The sequence below is a fragment of the Abramis brama genome (genome assembly GCF_963993115.1).
Source record: "Abramis brama genome assembly, chromosome: 15".
NCBI classification, from domain to species: domain Eukaryota; kingdom Metazoa; phylum Chordata; class Actinopteri; order Cypriniformes; family Leuciscidae; genus Abramis; species Abramis brama.
In genome coordinates this window covers 26740948-26767047 of record NC_139977.1, presented here as the reverse complement: position 1 = coordinate 26767047, position 26100 = coordinate 26740948, and the positions used below count along the sequence as shown (strand labels likewise).

General features: G+C 36.3%; 2 protein-coding genes and 1 long non-coding RNA gene across 3 annotated transcripts in view; 2 read left to right on the top strand and 1 right to left on the bottom strand.

The window, feature by feature from the left end:
• The window catches only part of agxt2 (alanine--glyoxylate aminotransferase 2), an 18129-nt gene extending 2332 nt beyond the window's left edge, over positions 1-15797 (top strand). The window contains exons 2-14 of the mRNA XM_084136656.1: positions 251-339; positions 450-640; positions 857-980; positions 2431-2525; positions 2676-2769; positions 3782-3875; positions 4724-4824; positions 5488-5580; positions 7228-7360; positions 8211-8299; positions 9229-9378; positions 12589-12687; positions 12939-15797. Of these exons, the coding sequence (XP_083992782.1) occupies positions 251-339; positions 450-640; positions 857-980; positions 2431-2525; positions 2676-2769; positions 3782-3875; positions 4724-4824; positions 5488-5580; positions 7228-7360; positions 8211-8299; positions 9229-9378; positions 12589-12687; positions 12939-13040 (1454 nt within the window). The 3' untranslated portion in view covers positions 13041-15797. The remainder of the gene's footprint in view (positions 1-250; positions 340-449; positions 641-856; positions 981-2430; positions 2526-2675; positions 2770-3781; positions 3876-4723; positions 4825-5487; positions 5581-7227; positions 7361-8210; positions 8300-9228; positions 9379-12588; positions 12688-12938) is intronic.
• On the bottom strand, positions 15079-26100 carry dnajc21 (DnaJ heat shock protein family (Hsp40) member C21). Its single transcript, XM_084136657.1, has 12 exons — positions 25713-26100; positions 25424-25517; positions 21719-21842; positions 20998-21126; positions 19495-19799; positions 18552-18724; positions 18078-18171; positions 17076-17237; positions 16723-16771; positions 16469-16632; positions 16273-16357; positions 15079-15678 (listed from the first exon to the last, which is right to left on the bottom strand). The coding sequence occupies exons 1-12, from the start codon at positions 25807-25809 to the stop codon at positions 15520-15522; spliced, it is 1635 nt and encodes a 544-aa protein (XP_083992783.1). The 5' UTR covers positions 25810-26100; the 3' UTR covers positions 15079-15519.
• LOC311097157 lies at positions 16509-17283 on the top strand. The gene is made up of 3 exons (XR_014609198.1): positions 16509-16645; positions 16767-16836; positions 17143-17283. It is a non-coding gene; the product is annotated as an uncharacterized lncRNA (long non-coding RNA).

Here is a 26100-nt window from a genome sequence, read left to right as displayed (position 1 = left end):
GGTATTGTTTGTAGAATGTTGAGGAATATAATGAATTTAATCCATTTTGGAATAATGCTATAACATATAAAACGCTGTGAATATTTTCCAGATGCACTCACTCTATCACTCTATCTTACTGCTTATAGCGCGCGCGCGAGAGAGAGAGAGAGAGAGAGAGAGAGAGAGAGAGAGAGAGAGAGAGAGAGAGAGAGAGAGAGAGAGAACTGTCCCTATGCATTTCTAAGCACTAAAATGTACCTCTGCCCAGGTGTGCTATGCCAAAAATCAACAGTGAAACACACACCACCTGTCCTCCCCCAGATTCCCCCATGTGACTATAAACCTGAGCCATATCAGGTAAGAGGTGAATGTCTGGGGGCATTCGTAATAATTCACATGGAGAAATCAAATCATCAAATACACAGAGAAATCAATTTATCTTTAAGCATGAATGAATTCTCCTATAGGGCATGTCTAAAGGCCGTTTACTAGAGATTAGGAAACACACCTGCAACCCCATGACCATGAAGGTCACATATTACAAGAAGCCAGTCTTCATAAACCAGGGTTACATGCAGTGGCTGTGGGATGTGGATGGAAGACGCTATCTGGACTTGTTTGCGGGGGTGGCCACCGTCAGTGTAGGACACTGTAACCCGTAAGGTTCAATTTGTTGCCATGCAACATCTTTATTTGTTTATTTCATGATTGTGCATTATAGTTTGCTTGAAATGAAATAAATGACTGCAATTAGATTAATATTTGTGTACTTGTTTTTGCATGTTATTGCCCTGAGCTTTTACATGGGCTTAGTTTTTGTTTATGAAATGGTGTTAGTTCTAAAATCGAATCAGAAGTTTGAATGTGGTTGCAGGAAAGTGACACAGGCAGCCGAGAAACAGCTAAGGCGTCTATGGCACACAACACCCATCTACGTGTACCCACAAATGCAGGAGTATGCAGAGAAACTTGCCTCCCTTTTGCCAGACCCGCTGAAGGTATGTTTTCATTGCTGGAAGTGGAAGGTTGAGCACAGCCAGATTTCAAACTGGGGTCCGGACTGTTTTGTCTTAGAAGAAGTATTAAAAATATAATATACTGAAATATAATGAAATCAAATTAAATGACTAATATATAAAAAAATAAGCAAAGGATCTCATCCTTATATAATAAAGAAATTATAAATATACAGAAATTGATGTTATTACATTTCATTGTGCTTTCTAATGTTGAAAATGAGATAATTTTTTTTTTATTGAAGATAGAAAAAATTAGGGAAGTTGATACAAATTAAATAGGTGGTGGTTGAGGAGAGACACCGACATGATTGTAAAGCGCTTTGGGTGTACAGTAGTACATATGAAACGTGCTATATAAATGCCTCATTCATTTATTCATTCAATCATTCATTAATTTCATTCATTCAAATATTGTCCAAATTATGTTATATATATTTAAATTTTTTCACAGTTTCCACCTTATTTTGCTACGTGAAAGTAAGCTATTTTCATGAACAGCGTCAGAGACTGACATGGAAGAGAGGAAATTTTTGAAAAAAAGTATTCTCGTCACTTCATAACATTAAAGTTGAACCACTGTAGTCACATGGACTATTTTAATGATGTCTTTACTACCTTTCTGGGCCTTGAAAGTGGTAATAACGTTGCAGTCTATGGGGGGTCAGAAACTCAGATTTAATCAAAAATATCTTCATTTGTGTTCTGAAGAAGAATGAAGGTCTTGGAACGACATGAGGGTGAGTAATTAATGACAAAATGTTCATTTTTGGGTGAATTATCCCTTTAAATAATATGGTAAGAAATGCCAGTTTGCGATATCAAGCTGCATAAGCCGTTTTAAACAGCTCAAAATAACTGGAAGCGAATGAAATGAAAGTGGGTCTTTAAACATGACAATATATAGCTGCCTTTATATCATAGGAAAGGGGCTTCCTATAAATCATAGGTCACAAATGATTTATATTTTAAATAAATGCTGTTCATTTTTTATTAATCAAAGAACCATGAAAAAATGTATCATGGTTTCCACAAAAATATTAAGCAGCACAACTGTTTACAACATTGATAATAATAAGAAATCAGCATATTAAAATTATTAGAATGATTTCTGAAGGATCATGTGACACTGAAGACTGGAGTAATGATGCTGAAAATTCAGCTTTGCATCACAGGAATAAATTACATTTTAAAATACATTCAAATAGAAAACAGTTATTTTAAATTTTAATAATTTCACAGTATACCAGTTTTTACTGTATTTTAGATTAAAATAAATGCAGCCTTGGTGAACAGAAGAGACTTATTTCAAAACTATTAGAATAACTACCTACTGACACAAAACTTTTAAATGATAAATGTATGCATGCAGAAAATGTTAATACTTTAGATATATTTCCCTTTGTAATATTGTGACGGTCTTTTTTTCTAGGTTGTGTATTTTACCAACAGTGGCTCGGAGGCTAATGACCTTGCAGTGCTAATGGCCCGACTTCACACAGGAAATTTTGACGTCATCACTCTCAGGTGATTGAACTTATTTGCCAATAAATCTTTCCATTATCTGAACAAATGGAAGACGAGGGAGTTCTTGGGCAATCTGTTGGTGTCAGTTCAAGCAGCCCTGTTCAGCCATAGATACAGTAATCACTGCATCATTTGTGTTTGTGTGCGCAGGGGTTCTTATCATGGTGGCAGTCCACAAGCGACAGGTCTGACGTCCAACGCAGATTACAAATATCCCATCCCCTCTTCTCTGGGCTGCCATAATGTACATCTCACACCCACACATCTCTCCTCCTGTCAGCTACCTGCTTTATAATGTGATATTCCTCGGTATCAAGTCCACAAACCAAATTATAAGAGGAAACATCAGAAGTTATTTTGGTGTATGTGTTTAATGCAAAAGTTACAGAATTACTGTCAGACCTCATGAGGTTTGAATAACAACCCAGTACATAAGATGATATCTGTGGGAGCTTGTTTCCACCTTGGAATAAAACAAATACAGAAGGTAATTGCATGTTTTTAATCTCACAATTCTGACATATTTATTTCTCGCAAATGCGAGTTATAAAGTCCGAATTTCAATCTAAATATAAATTAGTTTATAAGTTATATGTTTTTATCTCACAATTCAAACTTTATAACTCACAATTGAATTCTGAGATATTGATATTTATGGAAACCTGTTTCCACCACGGAATAAAAAAAATACAAAAAGTAAATGCGACTTTGTGTTGAAAAGTCAGAATTGTGATATTTAAAAAAAATAAAAAATTCCTTTTGTATTTTTGTTTCCGTGGAGGAAACAAGCTTCCATAATTATCTGACCCATACAAAATAGTAATCTATTTTATTTCAGCTTTTTATTTAATGATTTAAGTGCCATTGCAAAAAAAAAAAAAGAAAAAAAAAAAAAGAACCCCAAACATTTTCTTAGACAGTGCTTTTTTTTTTTTTTTTAAGATTTAAAATATCTAAAAATCAGTTTATATATGAAGTTTTTCTTGAATTAGGTTTATTTTTCTTAGTTGCAAATAGTTTTTTTCTTGGTTTAAGCATAACATTTAGTGAGGTTTATAATTTAATTTAAACAAGAAAAAAAATTAAAGTCTGATTCTCAAGTAAAAAAAAAAAAAAAGAATTCTGAGAATATAGTGCATTTTCATATTTGAAAAGCAGGTTTTAAAACTGTATGCGTTTGAGTTGTGAGATCTGTCTTGCAAAACTTTGATACATTTTGTGAGTTGTATTTCCTATGTGGGTTGTGTTGATTGTAGACCATGTGTCCCGATGTGTTCAGCGGCCTCTGGGGAGGAAGCCACTGTAGAGACTCTCCAGTTCAAACCATCCGAGAATGCAGCTGCTCCCCAGGTACAAACACACGCACATTAGCATAATGAGGGCATATCAACTTCTACTGTTTTTATATAAAGCTAAAAATATATTATAAATCTACAGCCTAACCTTAACCCAAACGTAACAAATATATTATAAATATGGTCACAGTTTAGATTAGGGTCCAATTCTCACTATTAAAGAACTATTAACTACGACTTTTGCCTCAAACTCCTAATTACTGCTTATCAATAGTTAATAAGGTAGTTGTTAAATTTAGGTTGGATTAAGGAATGTAGAATAAGGTATTAATATGTGCTTTATAAGTACTAATAAACTGCCAATTTCCTAGTAATATCCATGCTAAGAAGCAGCAAGTTAATAGTTAAATTAACCCTGAACTATAGTGTTACCATAAATATATATTTTTTCTTTATGTCTATGTTACTGAAAAAAACAAAAACAGATCTTCAAAATTAGTGATTCCCTGTTAAATACTGTAGCTAAATAAGATGTGTTTAAAGCACAAGGTATGATCGTCTCATTAGGTCAAAAAAAATGTAAGCATCAGGAAATTTCCCAATTAAAAAAAGAAAAGAAAAAGAAAAAAACACAACACATGAGCAGAGCTTGTTAACTCTTCACTATAATTAGTGTTGCTTGATGAGGCCAGCATCAATAAGAACATTCTAGCAATGTGCCTAAAACCACTCAGAACATCTTAGCAACACCCTGGCAACCACTCACAAGGCCCTAGCACTGTGGCAGCAAGTTCTGCACAAGCACCGCTCGCATTTTCATCAAATCTAACTCTTATTCAATTGTTAGCACAAATGTCATGTATCATTCATAGATTGCGGATCTCTGTTTCTGTCTGTTCTCAGGTCACTGTCAGGCCAATGATATGTATATCAGTCAGCTCAAAGAGATGCTTGCTACAACTGTCCCCAATCGTATTGCTGCCTTCTTTGCAGAACCCATCCAGGTTTTATCACACCATACATTACACTCAATCTGTGTTTGTATAAATGTAATTATATGAACAAACAAATGCTCTGAAAATATAAACTGCGTGTCCTAAAAGATCAGCACTGAAACTGCTGTAGTTTAATATACTTCAACTAACACAGTTCTTATCCAGTTGCAAATATTGAGTAATTTGCGTCGTTCACATGATAAGTGGCATTTTAGCTGACAAACAAGACCACTTCCATTACCCAGCACTTTGCTAAAAGATGTAATAAGTTTATACAACACTTATACAACATAAGTGCAAATAACTCGCATTTTCAAAGCAGGATGTCAGTATTTTGCTGTATTATGGTATATTGTAGCACAGTTTAGTTAATGGAAGATTGCACTTAATGTTTATAATTATATAAAACGATTCTGATCAGTAACTGCTTCCATTTTCATCCAAGTGTAATTAAATAAACAGGCCAGCAGCATCCATGGAAGTGAAGTCTGTCGATAATTTACATTCTGTCTGCATTTTTATATTTATTGCATATTTTTCCAGCCCTAATTAAAATCAACAAATATGTGATATGTTAGTGTACTGTTGTAAAAACAAAATACCACTAACAAGCTCATTGCCCTCAAATATTAACATGTGACAAGTTATATCATGATTTTCATCTTTCTGCAGGGTGTTGGTGGGGCTGTTCAGTTTCCAAAAAACTACCTGAAAGACTCCTACCAGCTTGTTCGGGAGAAAGGAGGAATCTGTATAGCGGATGAGGTCTGAAGAATTTGCTAGTAAATCCTATTCTGTACATCAGTGAAGCCAAACAGGCATGATTGGTGCTTCAGATAGTAGAGATGACTCAGAATTATCACTCTTATATTTTTTAAAAACAAACCCTAGGCTGCATCCGAAATCCCATACTCCCCTACTATATAGTAAGCAACAGAAAAAAAAACGTATGTGACAAATGTAGTAGGTCTGAATTCACAGTACTCATAAAACAGTAGGCAAAAGTCTTCAGATTACTTACTACTTCTGGCAAGATTCTGAAAAGTGTTCTTAAGATGGACACTTGAGGCCATGGGAGAGGATTTGTGAATGGCCGTGAAGCAATGCAACTGTAGCTGGTAGTTCACATAATAAGGACAACATCGCGAATGTAGTACGTCCGGATTACATTCATGCTACACACATTCATACTATATTGAAAATACTTTTTTAGCAGTCGTGAAGTAATTATTTAATCAAAATAAGTACCTACTCAATAGAGTATACTATTTCGGACGCAGCCCTAGTGAAGTGAATACTATGTCACTCTAATGCAGTACACAGATATACCTGTGCTGTTTCTTAGACATTTTAATACAAAATTCGAAATAACATTTTAGACAATAACTGGACAGTTCTTGCTGAATTAAAATGCAAAATTTGCTGCATACTGCCTTTTATGTTTAAAAAAAAAAAATCAATACATTCACAATTATTTCAGACAGTACATAACCTAATAATGCACAAGTGCTGTCCAATTGTCATCTTAAAAACACATTGAAATGGAGGTTTAAGTCAAGTGCATTGTTGTTTACAGTAAGCGTGCGTTGAGTTAAGATACCTTTTTCACAGTTCTGTGTCTTAGGACTCTTGTTTGGATGTGTAGCTCCTGGACAACAAGGACAACACCAGACAACACTGTTTAAATGCACAAGATAACCAACGGCTTGAACAAGGAACAGGTGAAAGTGATTAGTAGCTAATGAGATTAATGAGAGTAACTATGGAAACAAACCAGGGACTAAGGAAACAAGGCTAACACAGGAAGTAACCATGAGAACAGGAATTACATATCAAAATAAGAGTCCTAACACACAAAACAGGGGAACACGAAATAGGAATCATAACACTTTGTTGTATATCGTACAATTTGACAAAAGTTGTCCAGGTATTCCATGCTCACACATCATTTGCATACTCTCCAGGCATGCATACTGAAAAAAAATATTACTATATTATTACTATGCAATTACCAAACAGCCCATTTCAACAGAAGAACTGTATGTCCAATGCAAAAACTGAGGTACGCAGAATAATTAAATTTTTTTTTTACACAAAAACACTTCCAAAATTTAATCAATTCTTTTATTTTGTTTTACGCCTTTGTGATATGTAAATACTTGCTTGATTCCTGCACTGCAATAGTTTTTTGGTGTAAGATTTACTTTGAACAATTTTCACTGTAAATTGCTAGTAAATTTCGCAAATAATAACAAAGAAATGGCAAGTGACACAGTGAATTAAAAATGAAATGTTTAAGTATTTTCTTGAAAAACATAGTCCACTAATCTTTGTACTTACAACTTTGAAAAATCACAATTACAGTGTGAAAAAGGTGATTTTTTTTTTATTTGGTATTTTTGGTTCTTTTAGGTCCAGACTGGCTTTGGCCGCACAGGGAGCCACTTTTGGGGTTTCCAAGGACATAATGTCATTCCAGACATGGTTACCATGGCAAAGGGCATTGCGAATGGCTTCCCGATGGGGGCTTTAGTCACCACAGCAGGTGAGGCTAGTGCCTATTACTGTTAAATCAGCCAAATTCTGATTAACTTATTATGTGATTTGCTAATTTAAGCTATCAATGGGTTTTTAAAATGTTTTAGCAAGTTCATAGTCTAATTGAACTGCCTTTAGACGTGGAGATACACACACACTGAGTCTTATTCTTCAAAGTTTAATGAGGGGCTATGCAGAAAAGGGAACGGTGAAACAGGAAGCAGCGCTATGAACCCAGTAGTTAGTTCGAATTTAAGTTCCCGCATGGCAGTCAATTAAAATATTATCCGAACAAAATGAACCACAAATTATAAATTAAATCTCTCTCATGTTGCATTAATAGGCTCAGCTTTGTGTTCACCTCAACGCTTTGTGACATTAAAAAGCTCTGGTTGAGTATTTCATATTGTAAAGCTCTGCGTTAAATGCAGGATATTCTTTTTTTTAAGAAAGTTTTATTTGAGATAGCGCTCCTAATGTGGTACCACAGGTCCACATTCACCTCATTCACACGTGGATCAAATAATGAGTTCAAATTCCTCATTAGTCCCACATACTTGAACGTTGAAAGCAGGCTGGAGTGCCACTGCTCACTTTCCTATTTTTTCATTCACTCTAATTGGTCCTCTGGCTCTCGCTGTTCGCTCTTCATCCTGTGAGAAGCTGTGAGAGAGAGAGAGAATTGTGTTAAGTCATATACAGCCTTAAAAGTTTGAAAAATACATGAAAAATCTAAAAAATACATTTCTGACAACAAAATAAATAAAACCTAAAAACTTAAAGCATCTTGTCATGAGTGTATTATGCATTGATTGTTGTTTTCAGCATTGATGTCATGTGATTTGCGTATTTTGCAGAGATTGCCAGATCATTTGCAAAGGGAGTTCATTTCAACACATTCGGAGGAAACCCATTAGCCTGTGCAGTCGCCTCATCAGTGCTAGATGTAAGTACAGATCATTTGACTTTTTAGTTGTTAGTACTGTATACTGTTAGTTTTATTTATTTAGTTTTGGTGTCAGCAATTGTGATTACATAAAATGTAATTTTAAGTGTGATAAATTATAAACTAGAACAAAAATAAAATAAGAGATGTGGTATTATGGTAAATAATTATTATGATATCTACATAGTTGTGAGTGAGTAAACAGTGTTAGGTATAGTAACGGAATACATGTAATCTGGATGACTGGATTACATAATCAGATTCCAAAAATGAAGTACTTGTAATTAGATTATATTTCATTTTAAAATGCTCGTATGAGAATACAGTTATCTTTTTTTATTGATTACAATTACATATCAATCAGACAAATTTATTGATTCTCCCTAATTCTTAATTTTTTTTTATTAAAAATGCCTACCGCACACTCAGAGGATATAGATTGAGAAAGTCTTCCTGTTTTGGAATTGCACACACCGGCCACTAATCAGGTTACCACTGGATTTAGAGAAATCATTTCACTTTGAAGGAGACAAAGTTTGCAATTTAAAACTTTGCAGTATAAACTCTATTCAACCCTACATTTCTATCTATGTGACAAAAAGTAGTCAGAATACATTTATCTAAAAAGTCGAGAGCTAATAGATTACATTACTACCTACATTTTTTTGTCATGTAATTTGTAATCAGTAACGACTGATTAAGTAATCTACCCAGCACTGATTATAAACTACTACAATAATGTACATCATAAAATATCTGGTATCAGCAATAGTGAATACATAAAATGTCATTTTAAATGAGATAATAAATAAATTTGAACAAAAATCTAAATAATAGTATAATGATGGATGAAACTGCATTATTTGAAGTATTATATGATTCATACTAGCTAATAATACTTGAAATTGAAAGCTGTATGTTGCTTTCAGACAATAAAAGAAGACAAGATGCAGGAGAACAGTGCTGATGTGGGGACATACCTACTGACCGAACTGGCCAAACTCCGGGACAAGTACGAGATCATCGGCGATGTGAGGGGAAAAGGTCTTCAAATCGGGGTGGAGATGGTCAAAGACAAGGTGAATGAATGAAAGTTACATGCATTCAATCTGTCTGCTTCACATACATCCAATAAAAGATTATCTACAACTAGATTAAAAAGTTTGTCGAGACAAACTTTAAGTTGGCTTGAGAAAGCCGGACCAGAAAGTTTGAAATATGTGTACTTATGACCTGCTGTATATGATTGGGATTAATAATTTGTAAGAATACAAACCATTTATTATTATCTTTATATGATATCATATCTTTATACAGTGAGGAAAATAAGTATTTGAACACCCTGCTATTTTGCAAGTTCTCCCACTTGGAAATCATGGAGGGGTCTGAAATTGTCATCGTAGGTGCATGTCCACTGTGAGAGACATAATCTAAAACAAAAATCCAGAAATCACAATATATGCTTTTTTAACTATTTATTTGTATGATACAGCTGCAAATAAGTATTTGAACACCTGTCTATCAGCTAGAATTCTGACCCTCAAAGACCTGTTAGTCTGACTTTAAAATGTCCACCTCCACTCCATTTATTATCCTAAATTAGATGCACCTGTTTGAGGTCGTTAGCTGCATAAAGACACCTGTCCACCCCATACAATCAGTAAGAATCCAACTACTAACATGGCCAAGACCAAAGAGCTGTCCAAAGACACTAGAGACAAAATTGTACACCTCCACAAGGCTGGAAAGGGCTACTGGGAAATTGCCAAGCAGCTTGGTGAAAAAAGGTCCACTGTTGGAGCAATCATTAGAAAATGGAAGAAGCTAAACATGACTGTCAATCTCCCTCGGACTGGGGCTCCATGCAAGATCTCACCTCGTGGGGTCTCAATGATCCTAAGAAAGGTGAGAAATCAGCCCAGAACTACACGGGAGGAGCTGGTCAATGACCTGAAAAGAGCTGGGACCACCGTTTCCAAGGTTACTGTTGGTAATACACTAAGACGTCATGGTTTGAAATCATGCATGGCACGGAAGGTTCCCCTGCTTAAACCAGCACATGTCAAGGCCCATCTTAAGTTTGCCAATGACCATTTGGATGATCCAGAGGAGTCATGGAAGAAAGTCATGTGGTCAGATGAGACCAAAATATAACTTTTTGGTCATAATTCCACTAAACGTGTTTGGAGGAAGAAGAATGATGAGTACCATCCCAAGAACACCATCCCTACTGTGAAGCATGGGGGTGGTAGCATCATGCTTTGGGGGTGTTTTTCTGCACATGGGACAGGGCGACTGCACTGTATTAAGGAGAGGATGACCGGGGCCATGTATTGTGAGATTTTGGGGAACAACCTCCTTCCCTCAGTTAGAGCATTGAAGATGGGTCGAGGCTGGGTCTTCCAACATGACAATGACCCGAAGCACACAGCCAGGATAACCAAGGAGTGGCTCTGTAAGAAGCATATCAAGGTTCTGGCGTGGCCTAGCCAGTCTCCAGACCTAAACCCAATAGAGAATCTTTGGAGGGAGCTCAAACTCCGTGTTTCTCAGCGACAGCCCAGAAACCTGACTGATCTAGAGAAGATCTGTGTGGAGGAGTGGGCCAAAATCCCTCCTGCAGTGTGTGCAAACCTGGTGAAAAACTACAGGAAACGTTTGACCTCTGTAATTGCAAACAAAGGCTACTGTACCAAATATTAACATTGATTTTCTCAGGTGTTCAAATACTTATTTGCAGCTGTATCATACAAATAAATAGTTAAAAAATCATACATTGTGATTTCTGGATTTTTTTTTTTTGGATTATGTCTCTCACAGTGGACATGCACCTACGATGACAATTTCAGACCCCTCCATGATTTCTAAGTGGGAGAACTTGCAAAATAGCAGGGTGTTCAAATACTTATTTTCCTCACTGTATGTTACCCTATCTTAAAAAGAAGGAATGAAGCGAGTCTATACATTTATTTGTTATAGAAACTAGCCTACATTTCTGCCCAATGTTACGAAAACAGCATGGAGTACATATTTGTCAGCTGAAGGATCTTTAGTAAAGACATTTCGTTCCACCTGAACTCATGCCTTGAATACACAAAGACATCTGGCGGTACACGTGTCCCACTGTGTACAGCTTTAATGATGGAAACTGCCTCTCATCTGATGCTGTAACCTCACTTTTACCTTTCAGGTATGAGTGCATTAAGCACAAACTACTGCAGCTTTTCTTCTAAAAGGAGCTCAGAATAAAATTCAAGAAGAGACAAATGCAGATGCAATAGTATCCGCATAAAAACTGACACGCTTCAGCTTTAAATGTCTTAAACCCTCTTGTTTTGTGAATGTTAATCTCACTGACACCTCAGGCTTTTGCTCGCTTCAGAAATCAATGTGAAAATCCTTCAGCTTTGTGATTGTGCATTCACTTCATTAAACTTTATTTGCAGAGCAATCATGGTTTCTTGACCTTGAGGTATGAGAAGAGTCGAATGTAGGAGTTACTTTAGCTCCAGATGGAATAGTTAATGATTCAGAGTGTTTGTTGTGAGTGTATGTCATTTTCCTCACAGGGAATGAGCAACAAAACTTGTTAGTCATTAACTACAGCAGATAGCAATGAGACAGCATGTTTGAACATTCCCAGAAATACACTCCGCACTCTGCCGGAGTTAAAAACACCCAGCGAACCTCTCTTACCTATGGTTATTTACTGGAAACTGTTTGAGGATGTGTCTAGAAAGATAACAGACACACAAAGTACGCTTCAGTGACATTTCAGCAGATTTCCGTGCTATTAAAATGGAAACTCACTGAGTGGAAGAAGTACTTAAAAAAGAACATTCACTCACTTTCTTGTTTTTCTAAAACCTATTTGACTTTCTTTCATTAAACATGAAAGGAGATATTTTGCTGAAAGTCAAAGCTGCTGTTTTCCATTTAATGAAAGTGGAAGGTGACTTTAGCCAAGCTCCAAAAAGCACTGTAATATTGGTTCATTTCACTTTCTGTGTCTGTGTGTGTGTAAAACAGAGCAAAAATTGGAGCTTGGCAGTACTTTATAACTTTAATTATAATTACTTTATTTAATTTTTCCAAACATCTCCTTTAAGTACCAACAAAAGAAAGTCACATAAGTTTGGAATGACATAAGGGTGAGTAAATGACCGAAGTTTCATTTTTGGAAAACTATTCCATTACATTTTCTAACTAAAAACATGTTTAATCAAGCAGCATACTTGAAATCGCTCTCTTAAAACCCACTTTGACATTTCTCTCAAACCCATGTCTAGGTCACCAGAGACCCGCTCCCTCAAGAGGCCATGGCTGAGATCTTCGAGGACACTAAAGACATGGGCGTGCTGATTGGAAAAGGGGGGCTGTACGGACAGGTAGGCGAGGTGACAGGGTCTATATGTAAAGTGATTCGTGCGGAGATGGAACATGAATGCATGAGGTGTATAGCTGGGGATGTTGTGCAATGGAAAAGGTATTCCAGGGATTCGCTTCGGTCCTGTAGTGGCATGGTCGCTCAATACCTCAGGAATCCTGCTTGTCTGAACTTAGTCACAGTAAGCAATGAATGTACACTTAAGGGAACAGTTCACCCCAAAAAGAAAATTATTTTTCTTTCCACCCCCAGACTTTCAGGATCAAGCCTCCTATGTGCATAACTAAAGACGACGCAGACTTCTTCCTCGCTGTATTCAACCAGGCAGTGCTCAACTACATGGAGAGAAGATAAGACATGCAGAGCATGATGAAGACACATTGGCTCACATTTTATCTGGAAAATTTCACATTACAGAACAGGTCTGGACAGTTAATCTAAAGACCACTAAAGGCAACTAACACATTCTTCACACCTTGCGTCAAGAACGGTTCTTATCAGTTACTGATTTGAGTACACTATACTTCAGAAACATAGCACTTTCACTATAAGGTACTTATAAGCACTTGACTGACCATCTAACACCAGATCTTTTAAAGGGGTGGTTGATTATGATTTCACTTTTCTAACTTTAGTTAGTGTGTAATGTTGCTGTTTGAGCATAAACAACATCTGCAAAGTTACAATACTCAAAGTTCAAAGCAAAGGAAGATATTTGCTTTTAAAGAAAAGGACTACAACAAACGGCTGGTTGGGACTACACGACATTCCTCCCGGGTTAGTGACATCACTAACCCTAGAATTTACATAAACCCCGCCCCCGGGAACACGCAGTCCATGTTGAGAAGAGGAAAAGTTGTTGTATAACAGTACATTTGTGAGTCAGCTCAAACTTTAGCATACATCTTTTCACATGCAATAGAAAGTCACTCTGTGTGCATCTCACAATAGTTCCTATATGAGTGATTTATAGATTTATCATGACAAAATATCTTAATTGAAATAGTTAACTCCACATCAGTAACATAAATTCATCAACTAACCATTCAGAGACGTCCTGTTGCATTCTACATGTTGTCACTTCTTCTTGAGTCTCTCCATCTTTGTCTGACTCCTTTTTAACATTAAAGGCAGAACAGTTTCTGTCATTTTAGTGTGTCTGCGTGAGGTAATAGCAGCTGCTAACACACACAAGCTTTTGAAACCCCGCCCTCTGCAGCAGCTCATTTGCATTTAAAGGGCCAGACACAAAACGGTGCGTTTTTGCAATCCCTCAAAAAGTGACAACTTTAACTTGCTATATAAAAATATTTGTGGGGTATTTTGCGCTAAAACTTCACACACACACTCTGGGGACATCATAGATATATTTTACATCTTGTGAAAAGGGCATTATACCACCCCTTTAAGAAGTTTCAAAAACTGGGACCAGTTCTACTGTCTCAAATCTTTTTTGGAGACATGGAGAAAAACATGAATACCTCTAGTCATCTTACCTTCATGTAATAAAGTAATTTAACAATTATTTGTTACAGTAAAATGATTTCATTATATATTTGAAACTAATTGTCATCTCAAAATTATCTTCCAACAATACACCATGATATACCCGGTATAACAGGTTTGTGTTGTTTTACAGGTACAGATACATCTTACCAAGTTTATATTGATTTTATACTGTCAGAATAGAACTTGAAAGATTTCCTTACGCAACAAACAAACCTAATCTGGTACAAACTACCTTTCCAATAAGGGAATTGTTTTCAGGACTGAAAAAAAGTGAAAAGTATCTAACAAATGATGATTTTTGCAATGCTAAATAAATACTAAAGCACATTTGTAGACTTAAAAAAAGATGAAGAGATTTCTACAAATGTCCGTAGCTTTTTACATGTACATCAACTGCAGGGTCGTGTCTAAAACAACACTGTTATAAATACATAAAACATGTTTGGAGATTTTTGAGAGGAATAAATTCAAACCAGATCCAGTTCAAGTGACATTCATAGCTTATACCATTAAGGCAAGCAAGGTCATAAATAAATCTGTGTTGTCTCTTAAAACGTTATATGAAGAGAAGGAGATTTTTGTCCTGCAAAGACAGCAACTGTTTATTACATTTTTTTCTAGTTCTTTTTGCGATCCTTTCCTGGAAATCCACTGGTATTGTTTTGCGTAACACTAAGCCTTTTTATACTGCAGCTGACCCGTTACACACGTGGTACATTAAACATATTTGAATGTTTAGCTTTTACCTCTTTACAATCTTAAACCCAGTGGTCTAATTACTAATAATAACATTGTTGTGAGATTTTGCGGTTCATAGCGCATTTCTTCAAACTGAAGTTCCACCTTCCAAAACATTTCCAATAAAATGAAAATGTCAAAAACATCCATGTTCAAAACATCCAGTGGAGTTTTATTCCTTACGTTGCCTTTTACAGTTTACCACTTTGGAATGGTCACTTTGAAAATGCAACTAAATGTGACATAAAACGTGCCATCATAATTACTCTTAACTTCCTAAAATAAACGACATATGCACAGTCTACTCAATAGAAGTCTCATTCTCCTACAGAACCGCTCTGACGCACCAGATTATGCATCAATTATGGTAGGAATAAATGCCAGTTCTAGGGAAATCTTTTGGCATATGGTGCATTACAAAAGAAATGTCAGCCCACAGGGCACAAATTCATTCTCATAGGGACAACACGACACGCAGGCCCATAAACGCACTCCCTGATGGTTGCACAACTGCATGCCATCCAACGAGGTTTTCTTAGGCAAGCGTACAGTCAGAGGGGCTTCAGTCTTTCAGTCTGCCTCTCGGTTATCTGTTCTTCCTGGTGTCCTTCTTTTTCTTGCACGTTTGTGCAGCGTTACTAGAGTAGAGGGCAGTGGCGTGGCCTGTGGTCTTCAGGTGATCGAAAAGTTTATTCCTGGTGGCAAATTCATACTGACAGGTCACACAGCGCAGGTTCACTTCCTTCTATACGGAGCAGAAAAAACATTGAGAAAAGGTTACATTAAGCTTTACTGCCACCAATTGTTGACAGACATTTCTGAGAGCGACATTAACTCCTAAGCTAGGGCTGCAACATTTTGGGGGGAAAAAAAATATAAATTGAATTACGATTTTTCTGATAAAAACTGTGATTAAAATGTAATTAAAACAAATCTGCTGTGCTTGTTTGTAGGGCTGCACAATTTAGCCAACATTTTGTGATTATATATCAATATGGCATAATAATAATAATGGGAAGGGAGTCTTTCAAGCTTTTCTTTTGATTGATAAGCACTTCTTCATTACAAGCATGGGAAGAATAATTATTTCATTTATACTAGTTTATTTATTTCAACAGTGTGTAGAACTACTTTATTACACCAATCAGAATGAGAATAAACAAAGCTGGCATATGCATACATTTTATTAAATTATAGATGATTATAGAAAATCATGTTATAATAAGTCATATGAAGTTGTATATGACTGGATGATGATTATAAAACAGCTGTAAGGCCATAGAGGAGTGGCTGCTTGCTCACATGTACACACACATGCTAACGTAAGTACTGTACACACCTCTTGAGCAACTTCTACACCGCCATTTGGTTTGCCGTTCTTTTTAGAGTCTTTTCCACCTTTCTTCCCTTTTGACTTTTCAGAGCTGTATAATGTGACATTAAGAGTTAATCTCAGTTCATATCAATATACAGAGGACTTTATAACAACATAACATTTTAAACCGGTGGATAGTTAACAGGCATATGAGAGGCACCTTTTTTGGTTTGCAGGTTCACATCCCTCTGGTTTTAGATTCTCATCTGGACCCTCAGAGGGGACTGGGGTGTCCTCGTTGTTGCCCGAATCAGGTGCAGGTGGGGGATGCTCTTCTGTGGACCGTTGGACTGGACTGTCCATCTCGGGCTCTTCTGGGAGATTCTACAGAACAACCGTATTAGAAAAATTACATTTTACTGGATCAAGTCTAGCCAATTCAAATACTTCTGAGGTTAGATTTCAGTGACTTACATTTACGGTTTTCTGCTGCCGTTTCTTTTTCTTCTGCCTTTTAGATAATCTGTAATCAAATGAACCAATCAGTGGACAGGAACATCCAACAACGCCACCAGACGCCTCGTTTAAGTACACAAACTTATAGATGTTCTACAAACTCCTTTATTTATTACATAACTAATAAAGAAAATGTCATGACATTATGTATGATCTATCCTATTGATTTAAACATTAATATTATTAATAATCTTTTTACATTAGCATGTGACACAGTAGACGCTTATAAATCAGGCATATATTGTGAAATACTATAATAGCAAAACAAACAAATTATATTTGAAGAGCACATCTCTAGTGCTATGGTTTACTTTTGTCTTGGTGTGCCACCAAGTTCATCACTATCATCATCGTCCTCTTCCTCCTCTCTCTCCACAGAGTTCTGACTCAGCGACTTGTCTTCCTTCTCCAGCTGTTGCCGTAGCAATGCCACCATCTCTCTGTGTTTTTTGGACTTCTCATGGTTTTTCATGCTGATGTGAGAGAAACAGATTATACTGCTAAATGATATGCATGTAATGCAAATTAGTTCAAAACATGTTGTTTGTTTGTGATTATTAAAGTAATTAATAAAACTTAGGCTAAAGTAGAAAAACAACACCTAAGAAAAAAATTCTAAATCATTAAATGTCTACACTAATGTTAGTGGTGTGTCCATTTACACTACCATTCAAAGGTTTGGATTTTTTTTTTTTAAATATATATATTTTTTGTTTATTTATTAAATTGATCACAAGTTACAGTATGAAATTAATGCTACATATATATGAATGCTACGTAAATTTCTTTCTATTTATCAAAAAAACGAAAAAAAAAAAAAATGCATCATGATTTTCAGCACAACTGTTTTCAACATTGGTAATACTAATAAAAAAATATTACCTGAGCACCAAATCAGCATATTAGAATGATTTCTGAAAGATCATGTGACACTGAAGACTGGAGTAATGATGCATCACATCAGCTTTGCATCACAGGAATAAATTACACTTTAAAATACATTAAAATAGAAAACAGTTATTTTAAATTCTACTAATATTTCACAATATTGCAGTTTCAACTGCAATTTTGATCTAATAAATGCAGCCTTGGTCAGCAGAATAGATAAAAAAAAAAACAACTGTAGAATGGTAGTGTAATTTCTTTACTTCATAAAAGTAAACCAACTACAGACCTGAACTAAAAAATTACATAATGTTTATTAATTTGTGAAGTGGGCGACTTAAAAATGCGAGATCTAAAAACTGAAATCCACATTTTGATCAGTGAGGTGATGAAGGGTGTGCGACAGAGCAGTGCACATGTTCACTCACGCTTTATCGGATTTGAAAGATTTGTCACAGGCAGGGCAATACAGGTCATCATAATAGTCGTCCATTTCCGCGGCACCATCTGCCTGCACCGCATCTGACAAAGGTCAAGCAGCTGTTAGATACGTTCCGTCCATTACTCACCAATGTTTTACAGTATGATTAAGGTATTTTTCATGACTTGGTGATGCTCTGTGTATCTTTTCATTATGTATGAATCACTCTGACTTGTCCTGTCTATTTATATAGTGATCTCTACAACTATTTGGACACTGATGTCACACTTAAAAGTCACTGCATAGATTTAAAATACAGTTTTATACAAATACGAAAAAAATGTTGTGGGAATGTTTTTAATCCTTCGAAACTTTGTTCAGTCTCAAAATGATGAGCATTGAATCTTTGACTGATCCCTGAACCTGTGACCTCCTGTACCCAGAATCCACTCAAGTATACGTGTACGTCATCAGAACTCACCTCCCCCTTTTACGCTTGCCCTCTCCTGCCCGTTTTCCACCTCCTCCTCCTCGTCCTCTTCACTCTCTGATACGTCACCAAACTCTAGACCGTACTCGGCTTCCATCTGCTGCAGTTCTTTCTCCAGCTCTGACATGGCGGCCCAACTCTGTTCCTTATAGCCTTCCGCCAGCCTAATGGCACATATATCAGCATATTAGAATGATTCTGAAAGATCATGTGACACTAAAGACTGGAGTAAATATGCTGAAAATTCAGCTTTGCCATCACAGGAATAAATTACTGTTAATTACCATTAACAACTTTCACGCACATCTGATTGATAGATAAACCGCGCACTCTTAACAGGTTAAATATACAGAAACTGAATAATCAAACACTTCACAATCTTCGCTGCAAAAATGATATATAGATTAAACCTTAGTAAAAGCTATAAAAGTGATTTTTCACTGAGTCATTTTCTTTTTGTCTTTTGTTCTTTGATCAACATTAATGACACAGACACCATCAGGTTTATTAGGCTGCTGTCACTTTAAGACCTGACGTACAAGTAAAAATATGTTTTAAAATAAGTTATATTTACTTACATAAAATATAACTATATACTATATCAGCTAAAATTTATTTATTTAACATATTTAATATATGAAAATGTGTGTGTGTGTGTGTGTATAAAATATATATATATATATATGAAAGATCATGTGACACTGAAGTCTGGAGTAATGGCTGATCAAATAAATGCAGCTTTGGTGAACTTTTTTTTATTTATTTTTATGCAAAAGCTCTGATATTTCAAGGTTTTACATGACTGTGGGGCTGTATCTATATAGCTATCCATATAAAGCTAAATATCTCTCCCAGTTGACACATTTTTACCATTGTATGGACAAAATACGCCGCCATATCACCCAGCCCCATAAAATGGGCTAATCTCACTCACTTGGCCTGGTCGAGCTTCTGTTTTCTCCTCAGTTCTTCAGCTTTCTTGGCCTTCTCCGCATTCTGCTCTTCCACCAGTTTCTTATGGGCCTGAACGCGCTTGTCACGTTTTCGGACAAAGGCCACCAGTGACCGCACCAGCTCGCTGTGCTCTTTCCTGGCCTTGTCCCTGGTTTTCTTGTTCTCTTTCTCCATGGCTCTCTTCTCCCAACGGTTGGAGGCCTGTCGCGTGTCGTATTCCTCCTTCCACGCGAAGTTTTTGCGCGTACAGAAGCTCTGCCAGTAGCCGTAGAATAAATGCACCACCTGAGAGCACCAGGGAGACAAAATTTTGAGAAAATGTCACACAAATGTGAAGAGAACCTATAATACTATATAACTTGATGGATAAACTTCCTGGATGCTTCATCCTTTTAACAAAAATATGAAGAGGCTTGTACAGTCATCCTCATTTCATCTGCTTCTTGCAGGCCTCCATTAATGACAAATGACTCCCAAACCTCCATTAGGTAAAGTGCAGGTACGGGCCACACCGGGAAAGGGAAATGGTTTAGATCACTTAAGTGCCTTTAGGTCTAACTGGAGTGGGTGAAGTTTATTGTTCAGACCCTGGAGAAAATATTCTCGACTACTAAACGAGATGCTGGATAGCTTGAACCAAAGTCTTCAGTCAAGATTTTCCCCCTCTTTTATCGAACAATCTGAAATGTATTTTTAGATACGAAATACTGCCGTCCTGCTGTTACCTGTACTAGCTTATTTGGACAAGTATTTAGATGGGAATGCTTTCGTGTTCCATTTATCTAAGTTAATAATCCACAGTCTCATTTGGCTGAAAGGTCTAAAATGCACTAGACCCCCTGAAGAACTCTGATGCCATTCAAGTGTTTTCATGGTACAATCTATACATATCTCTCGAACAAACCATCTCAAAATCATCTTTTTTAAACAATTCCTAAAAAAGAAATGTCTCTCAATTCTGTCTCAAGATTTGTTCAGTTTTCTAACGATTCTGGTTCTGATTCCAATTCTTTAAAGCTTCCGTTAACAATTTTATGGGTACTTGAAGAAGTTTGTGTCTTTAGACTGATTCAAACTGATAACAGAATCATTTTTGACCGATTCACGTAAAATAGCCAGCTCAAAAGAGTCAGAATCATGTACAGTGCCATTTAAAAGTCTGGGGTTGGTCAGATTTTTAAAAGATGTCTCTTCTGCTCACCAAGGCTGTATTAGATTAGATGAAAAATACAGTAAAAACAGTAACATTGTGAAATATTATTTCAATACAAAATAATTGTTTTCCATTTTAATATAATTCAAAGTGTAATTTATTCCTGTGATGGCAAAGCTGAATTTTTAGTATTATTACTCCAGCCTTAAGTGTCACATGATCCTTCAGAAAACAGCTGCTCAAGAAACTTTTTTTTATCATATTTATCATATTCATATTTTATTTTGACAGGAGTAAAAGCTGTAATAATGTGTGCTAGTGTCTACATACAGTGTCATAGTCACTCTGAGAGTCTCCAAATGAGGGAAACTCATCCTCCTCGTCTTCTTCATCTTTACTGTGCTCCATCTCCTCCTTTACAATAGACTCAAACAGGTTCCTGTATACAGTGTAAAAGCCCTACAGAGACAAAATTAAAAACACATAACACATCAATTTCTACAATTAATAATCTGAATCTCTCCAAACTGAAAGCAAGACTTGGATTGCAGTGCATTTTCAACATGAACTTCTACTGCCCTCCAGTGGTACATGATGGTGTCCACTTTAACTGGTTCAGGGTTTTTTCCTTTAATATCAATGGCAGACATTTGTATGGAAGCTTGTTTCCCCCACAGAATAAAACAAATCTGAAATCTTTCCTATTTTTCCAATTCCGACATTTTAACTCGCATTGCCAGTTTATAGTTCTGAAAAAGTTAGAATTGCAAAATATACACTCGCAATTGCGAGAAAAAATATGTCAGAGTTGTGAGTTTTCTAGATAAGCTCGAAATTGCGAGATAAAAAACGTCAGAATTGTGAGATAAAAAGTCACAATTACCTTTTTTTACTTTTTCATTCTGTGGCGGAAACAAGCTTCCATACATATGAGCTATACATTAAAAATAGATAAATGGACAATGCAACATTTTCAATGAAAAAAAGGATGAACGGACACCTAGGTATGCATGCGGCTACTGACCAACTAAAAATACATTTTAATATTCACCTGTTCATCATCTCCATAACCCGAGTAACAAGTGACAGTGAAGAACTGCACGAGATCAATGCTGTCGTCCTGGTACTCTCCGCTGACTCCCCCTTTCAGCAGCGCCTCTCGGTGGTTATCATACCTTAAAACAAAAGCAACAGCCATATTAATACTTAAATATTAATGGATGTATAATGAAGACTGTTCACTTGAACCAGCCATTTTAGTATACTAACGGCCAAAAACTGATTAGTATTAGCGGTACTTAGTCCCACATACTGCTAGAGATAAATGTCAAAAAACAACAGTAATTTTTATTGATATAAGTTATAACAATAACTATGTAATGAATTACTGTTGCCATATATTTGCAATACTTTTGCAATAAAAGCTGGAATTTATAAAGAAATAATGGCTATAAATTCAGCAATGGCATACGCTGCAAGTATACGTTTTTTTAAATTTATATTTAATATATTTGTTTTTCATATTATATTACTGATTTGTTTGCCATTTTGAACCCAGTTCACAGTTTTGACAAATCCTCATTCCTGTTAGGCAGATGTAGATAAGCAGAATTTGCAACAATAACATTAAATACTTCTCTCTGTCATTCCAAGCCCATATGCTGTTATTTTTTCCATAGAACACAAAAGGAGAATTTTGAAGAAGCTCTTTTGTATACAACAGCAGCAGCCAGTTCTGTCAAAAAGCTCCACAAAAGTAATCCATCCATACCACCATATGGAAAATAGCCATTTAAAAATTCACCATTTTGTGTTCAATGGAAAAGACATAGTGGTTTGGAACAACATGAGGATGAGAATTTAAGAATGTTAACGTTGGTGTGAACTACTCTAACCCTTTAACTAGCGCCACAAGCTGAAAATGACATACTCGAAATGAAAGAGCTGCAGCCTGAAGGATGCTTTGGTCTTTTAAAAAGACTATGTGAGAATTTCTTGTCAAAGAGTCAGAATTTATAGTTGTTAGTCACGTGTTGTTGTGGACCCCTGGGGGGCAAAACAGCCATAGAACTGCAGCACAAATCTGTCAATTATCCATTTCAAAAACAAAAATATGTGAACAAGATGCAAGTTTTCTGTACTTGTGATCCATATACAGCACCTGCTGCAGTATTTCAACCACTAAAAACAGCAGACCGTTCCAAACGCTTAACGTGAAAAACACTTGTGGGCTGCACCAATAAGGATTGAATCAAGCAAAGTTTAATGCTAATCAAGGATTTGTTGATCTGGGTTTTATTTTAAATCGAGTTTTGTTGCACCTCTTAATTAACAAATCAGGGATTACATTCTAACCTGTGATTAAAACCTTCATCTGCGATTAATTTTCTCTGCCATGATGGACTCGTCAGTTGAACAACAACAATGTTAATATTCCATTTCCTTTTTTATTGAGCAGCAGAATCTCTCTCTCTCTCTAGGTTGAATGACACGTCTGCCATAGCCGTCTTCGCCCCAACTTCGGGGTTCGGGTAGTAACCAGAGCACAAAAAGAACTACAAAATTCGACTGCTTTACGGCATACGTCACTTCCCCCACCACTTCCTCAAATTCGGACGTGAGCGTTTATATACTGTCTATGGACGTGAGATGCCAACCAGCGTTTGTTTTCGGCTTTCGTGGGTACTTACGTCAGTGCAAGTATTCCACAGCGACTCTAGGGGTCGCTGTTTGACAAAAACACAATTTCTCCACAGTGTCCCTTTAATTTACACTTAAATAGTGATATTAAAAGATCAAATTCAGTTTACACCTTTTTGATGATGCATACTCTACACAGGCGAGCAAATGAGCCCAGAATATGAATGCAACGTGTTTTCTTTATAATGGTTTTCGATGAAAAAAACAACAACAAAAAAAACGCTAAACGAGAAATCTTGTGTTGCATTTATAATCTGTGTTGATCTGCTTGCCTGTACAAAGTATGCATCATCAATAAGGCCAGGTGTATATTGAATTTGGTATTTCAATATTACCGTCTTACTACATTAGTACTTACTAAAAACCTGGTCAAAATGACTGAGGGGCAGCGGAGGAAATCCTTGTTTTTCCCTCCAGGGGTGCGTTTCCCGAAAGCATCGTTAGCCAACTATGGTCGCAAGTTCATCGCAATGTCCATTGAACTCTATTGGTAACGACGGAACTTGCGACCATAGTTGGCTAACGATGCTTTCGGGAAACGCACCCCAGGTTGATGTTCCTATAAGGGTGTGACGTCACGTGAAAACTATTAATTACTCAGGATCAATTTAAGAGAAGCTCAAATAGACTAAAAACATTATTTTATGAAATCCTTATGACGTGAAGGCCAAGTATGGCAACCCATACTCAGAATTTGTCCTCTGCATTTATCCAAGTTTGTGCACACACATTTTGATCAGTGAGTTTTATGTGCACAGAGCACACACACACACACGCACACGCACACACACACACACACACAGAGTGATTTATGACTAACAAAGATGACACCAAGATACATTTTGTACCAAGTTCTGGTTGAAGTTTGGGAGAGAAAAAAACGGAAGAAAACCAAGTCTAAAAGTATTTCACATGGTAGAGTGGCGAAGGTCGAACTGCTCAAAGTCAATAACTGAATATGAGTTTGTGGCTTTGAAGCTAAACACACACTGGAATGAAGAATTACTCACTGAAAACTGGACATTTTCTCACCATCTGATCCTGTGCACAACATGTTTCTTGTACAAGGAAGTTCTAATATTTACCAAACTGATAATGGTTAAGATCCCCATACAGGATAGAATCAACAACTCACACCACAGGGGTGGGAATGGATTCCAACAGCTGGATTTATTCATTTACTTGTTTTTAGTTTTCACAAACATGCCTTGCAAATTCTCAGTCCCTGACACTATGTGGCACTATAATAAGGCAATTTGCATTTTGGATCATAACCCTGGAGCCTATGAATGAGTTTTAACCCCTGTTGTGCAGCATTTTGTTTGTCAAAAAAATAAAAGGAATTTTCATTTTCATTTGCTTACATTTTAACAAGTTCCATGCCTTCATTTGATTACCACAGTTTTTGATAATTAATTTGTATTAGGCTAAATCAAAAATCCAGAACAAATGAAATACAAAAAAAAAAAAATAAATTCATAGGGCCCTATTATTGTAATAAAAAAAATATAGTAAACTATTAGGCAGTAAAAGTTTAATGAAGGCATATAATGCTTTTTGATCACAGAGGAAATGACAGAATTTGGGAAAAATAAAACAGAATTTGAGAAAAATTAAATGTAGGCTATTTCATAGGGCCCTAAAATTTTAGTTTTGTTACATTTTTAACTGTATAGGTTTCATGATTTCAATTGATTATACATGCTTTTTGATTACTAACATATAATTTAACCATTAAATCTGAGTCCAGAAAAACGGGACTAGGGAAAAAAATTTCACAGGGCCCTAATTTGGTGAACAGACCAAACCCAAACTAAAATGCATGTTTGAGCTGTTTTAACTGAAAGCAACTTGCAGTGACACATCTTAAAATGTCAGTGCCATTGTTTTGTCTCAAGATTCACACCAGTAATGTTTTTTTCCTAAGGCACATTTATAAAAGCTACTTAAATGTCCTAGTTGAACTAAGGCCTAATCCTGGCTTAATCTAAGCCCTGTCTGTGAAACCAGGCCACAGTGGTGTTGTTTTTCTTCCAGGGTTTGTTGTAGGTCTTACCAGGCTCTCTCCTGTGGATCACTCAGAACATCATATGCAGCCTGGATCAGTTTGAACTGCTCTGCAGCCTCATCTGCGTTATCCAAGTTCTTGTCTAGAATCAGAATAAAAAATATGATACATTATTACATTATTAAACTGACGTAAGTCCTATAATTAACAGCACTTGACTTGACAGATCATCGCTGAGGAATTGTTAGAGAACATGTGCAAATACGAGACGACACCAACAGCCTCATAATAAAATGGGACAATTATGGAATAGATTAATTTAGATGAAATCAAATACCTGGGTGCCATTTCAAGGCTAATTTCCTATAAGCCTTTTTCAGTTCGTCGTCCGACGCGTCTTTTTTAACGCCCAGCACCTCATAGTGACACTTCATCCTGACTCGGACTTGAGGGAGATCTTACACAAACTGTAAAGGCTATCCTTTGAAGACCACTGTCATTAACTAAAGCACACACGAAATGTCATCAATGTGCCCACGTGGGTCACAAATTAAAACTATAACAGCGCTAACCTAATAACACACTAAATATAATAAAAACGAGATATTAATACAAACGATAAACGAGCTTATTCATCAATTTCTTCGACAGTTGACATATTTACACTCGACAGAAAAATCACACGAAGCCGGTGTCGTGTGTGTGGATCTGCGGCGCATGCAATT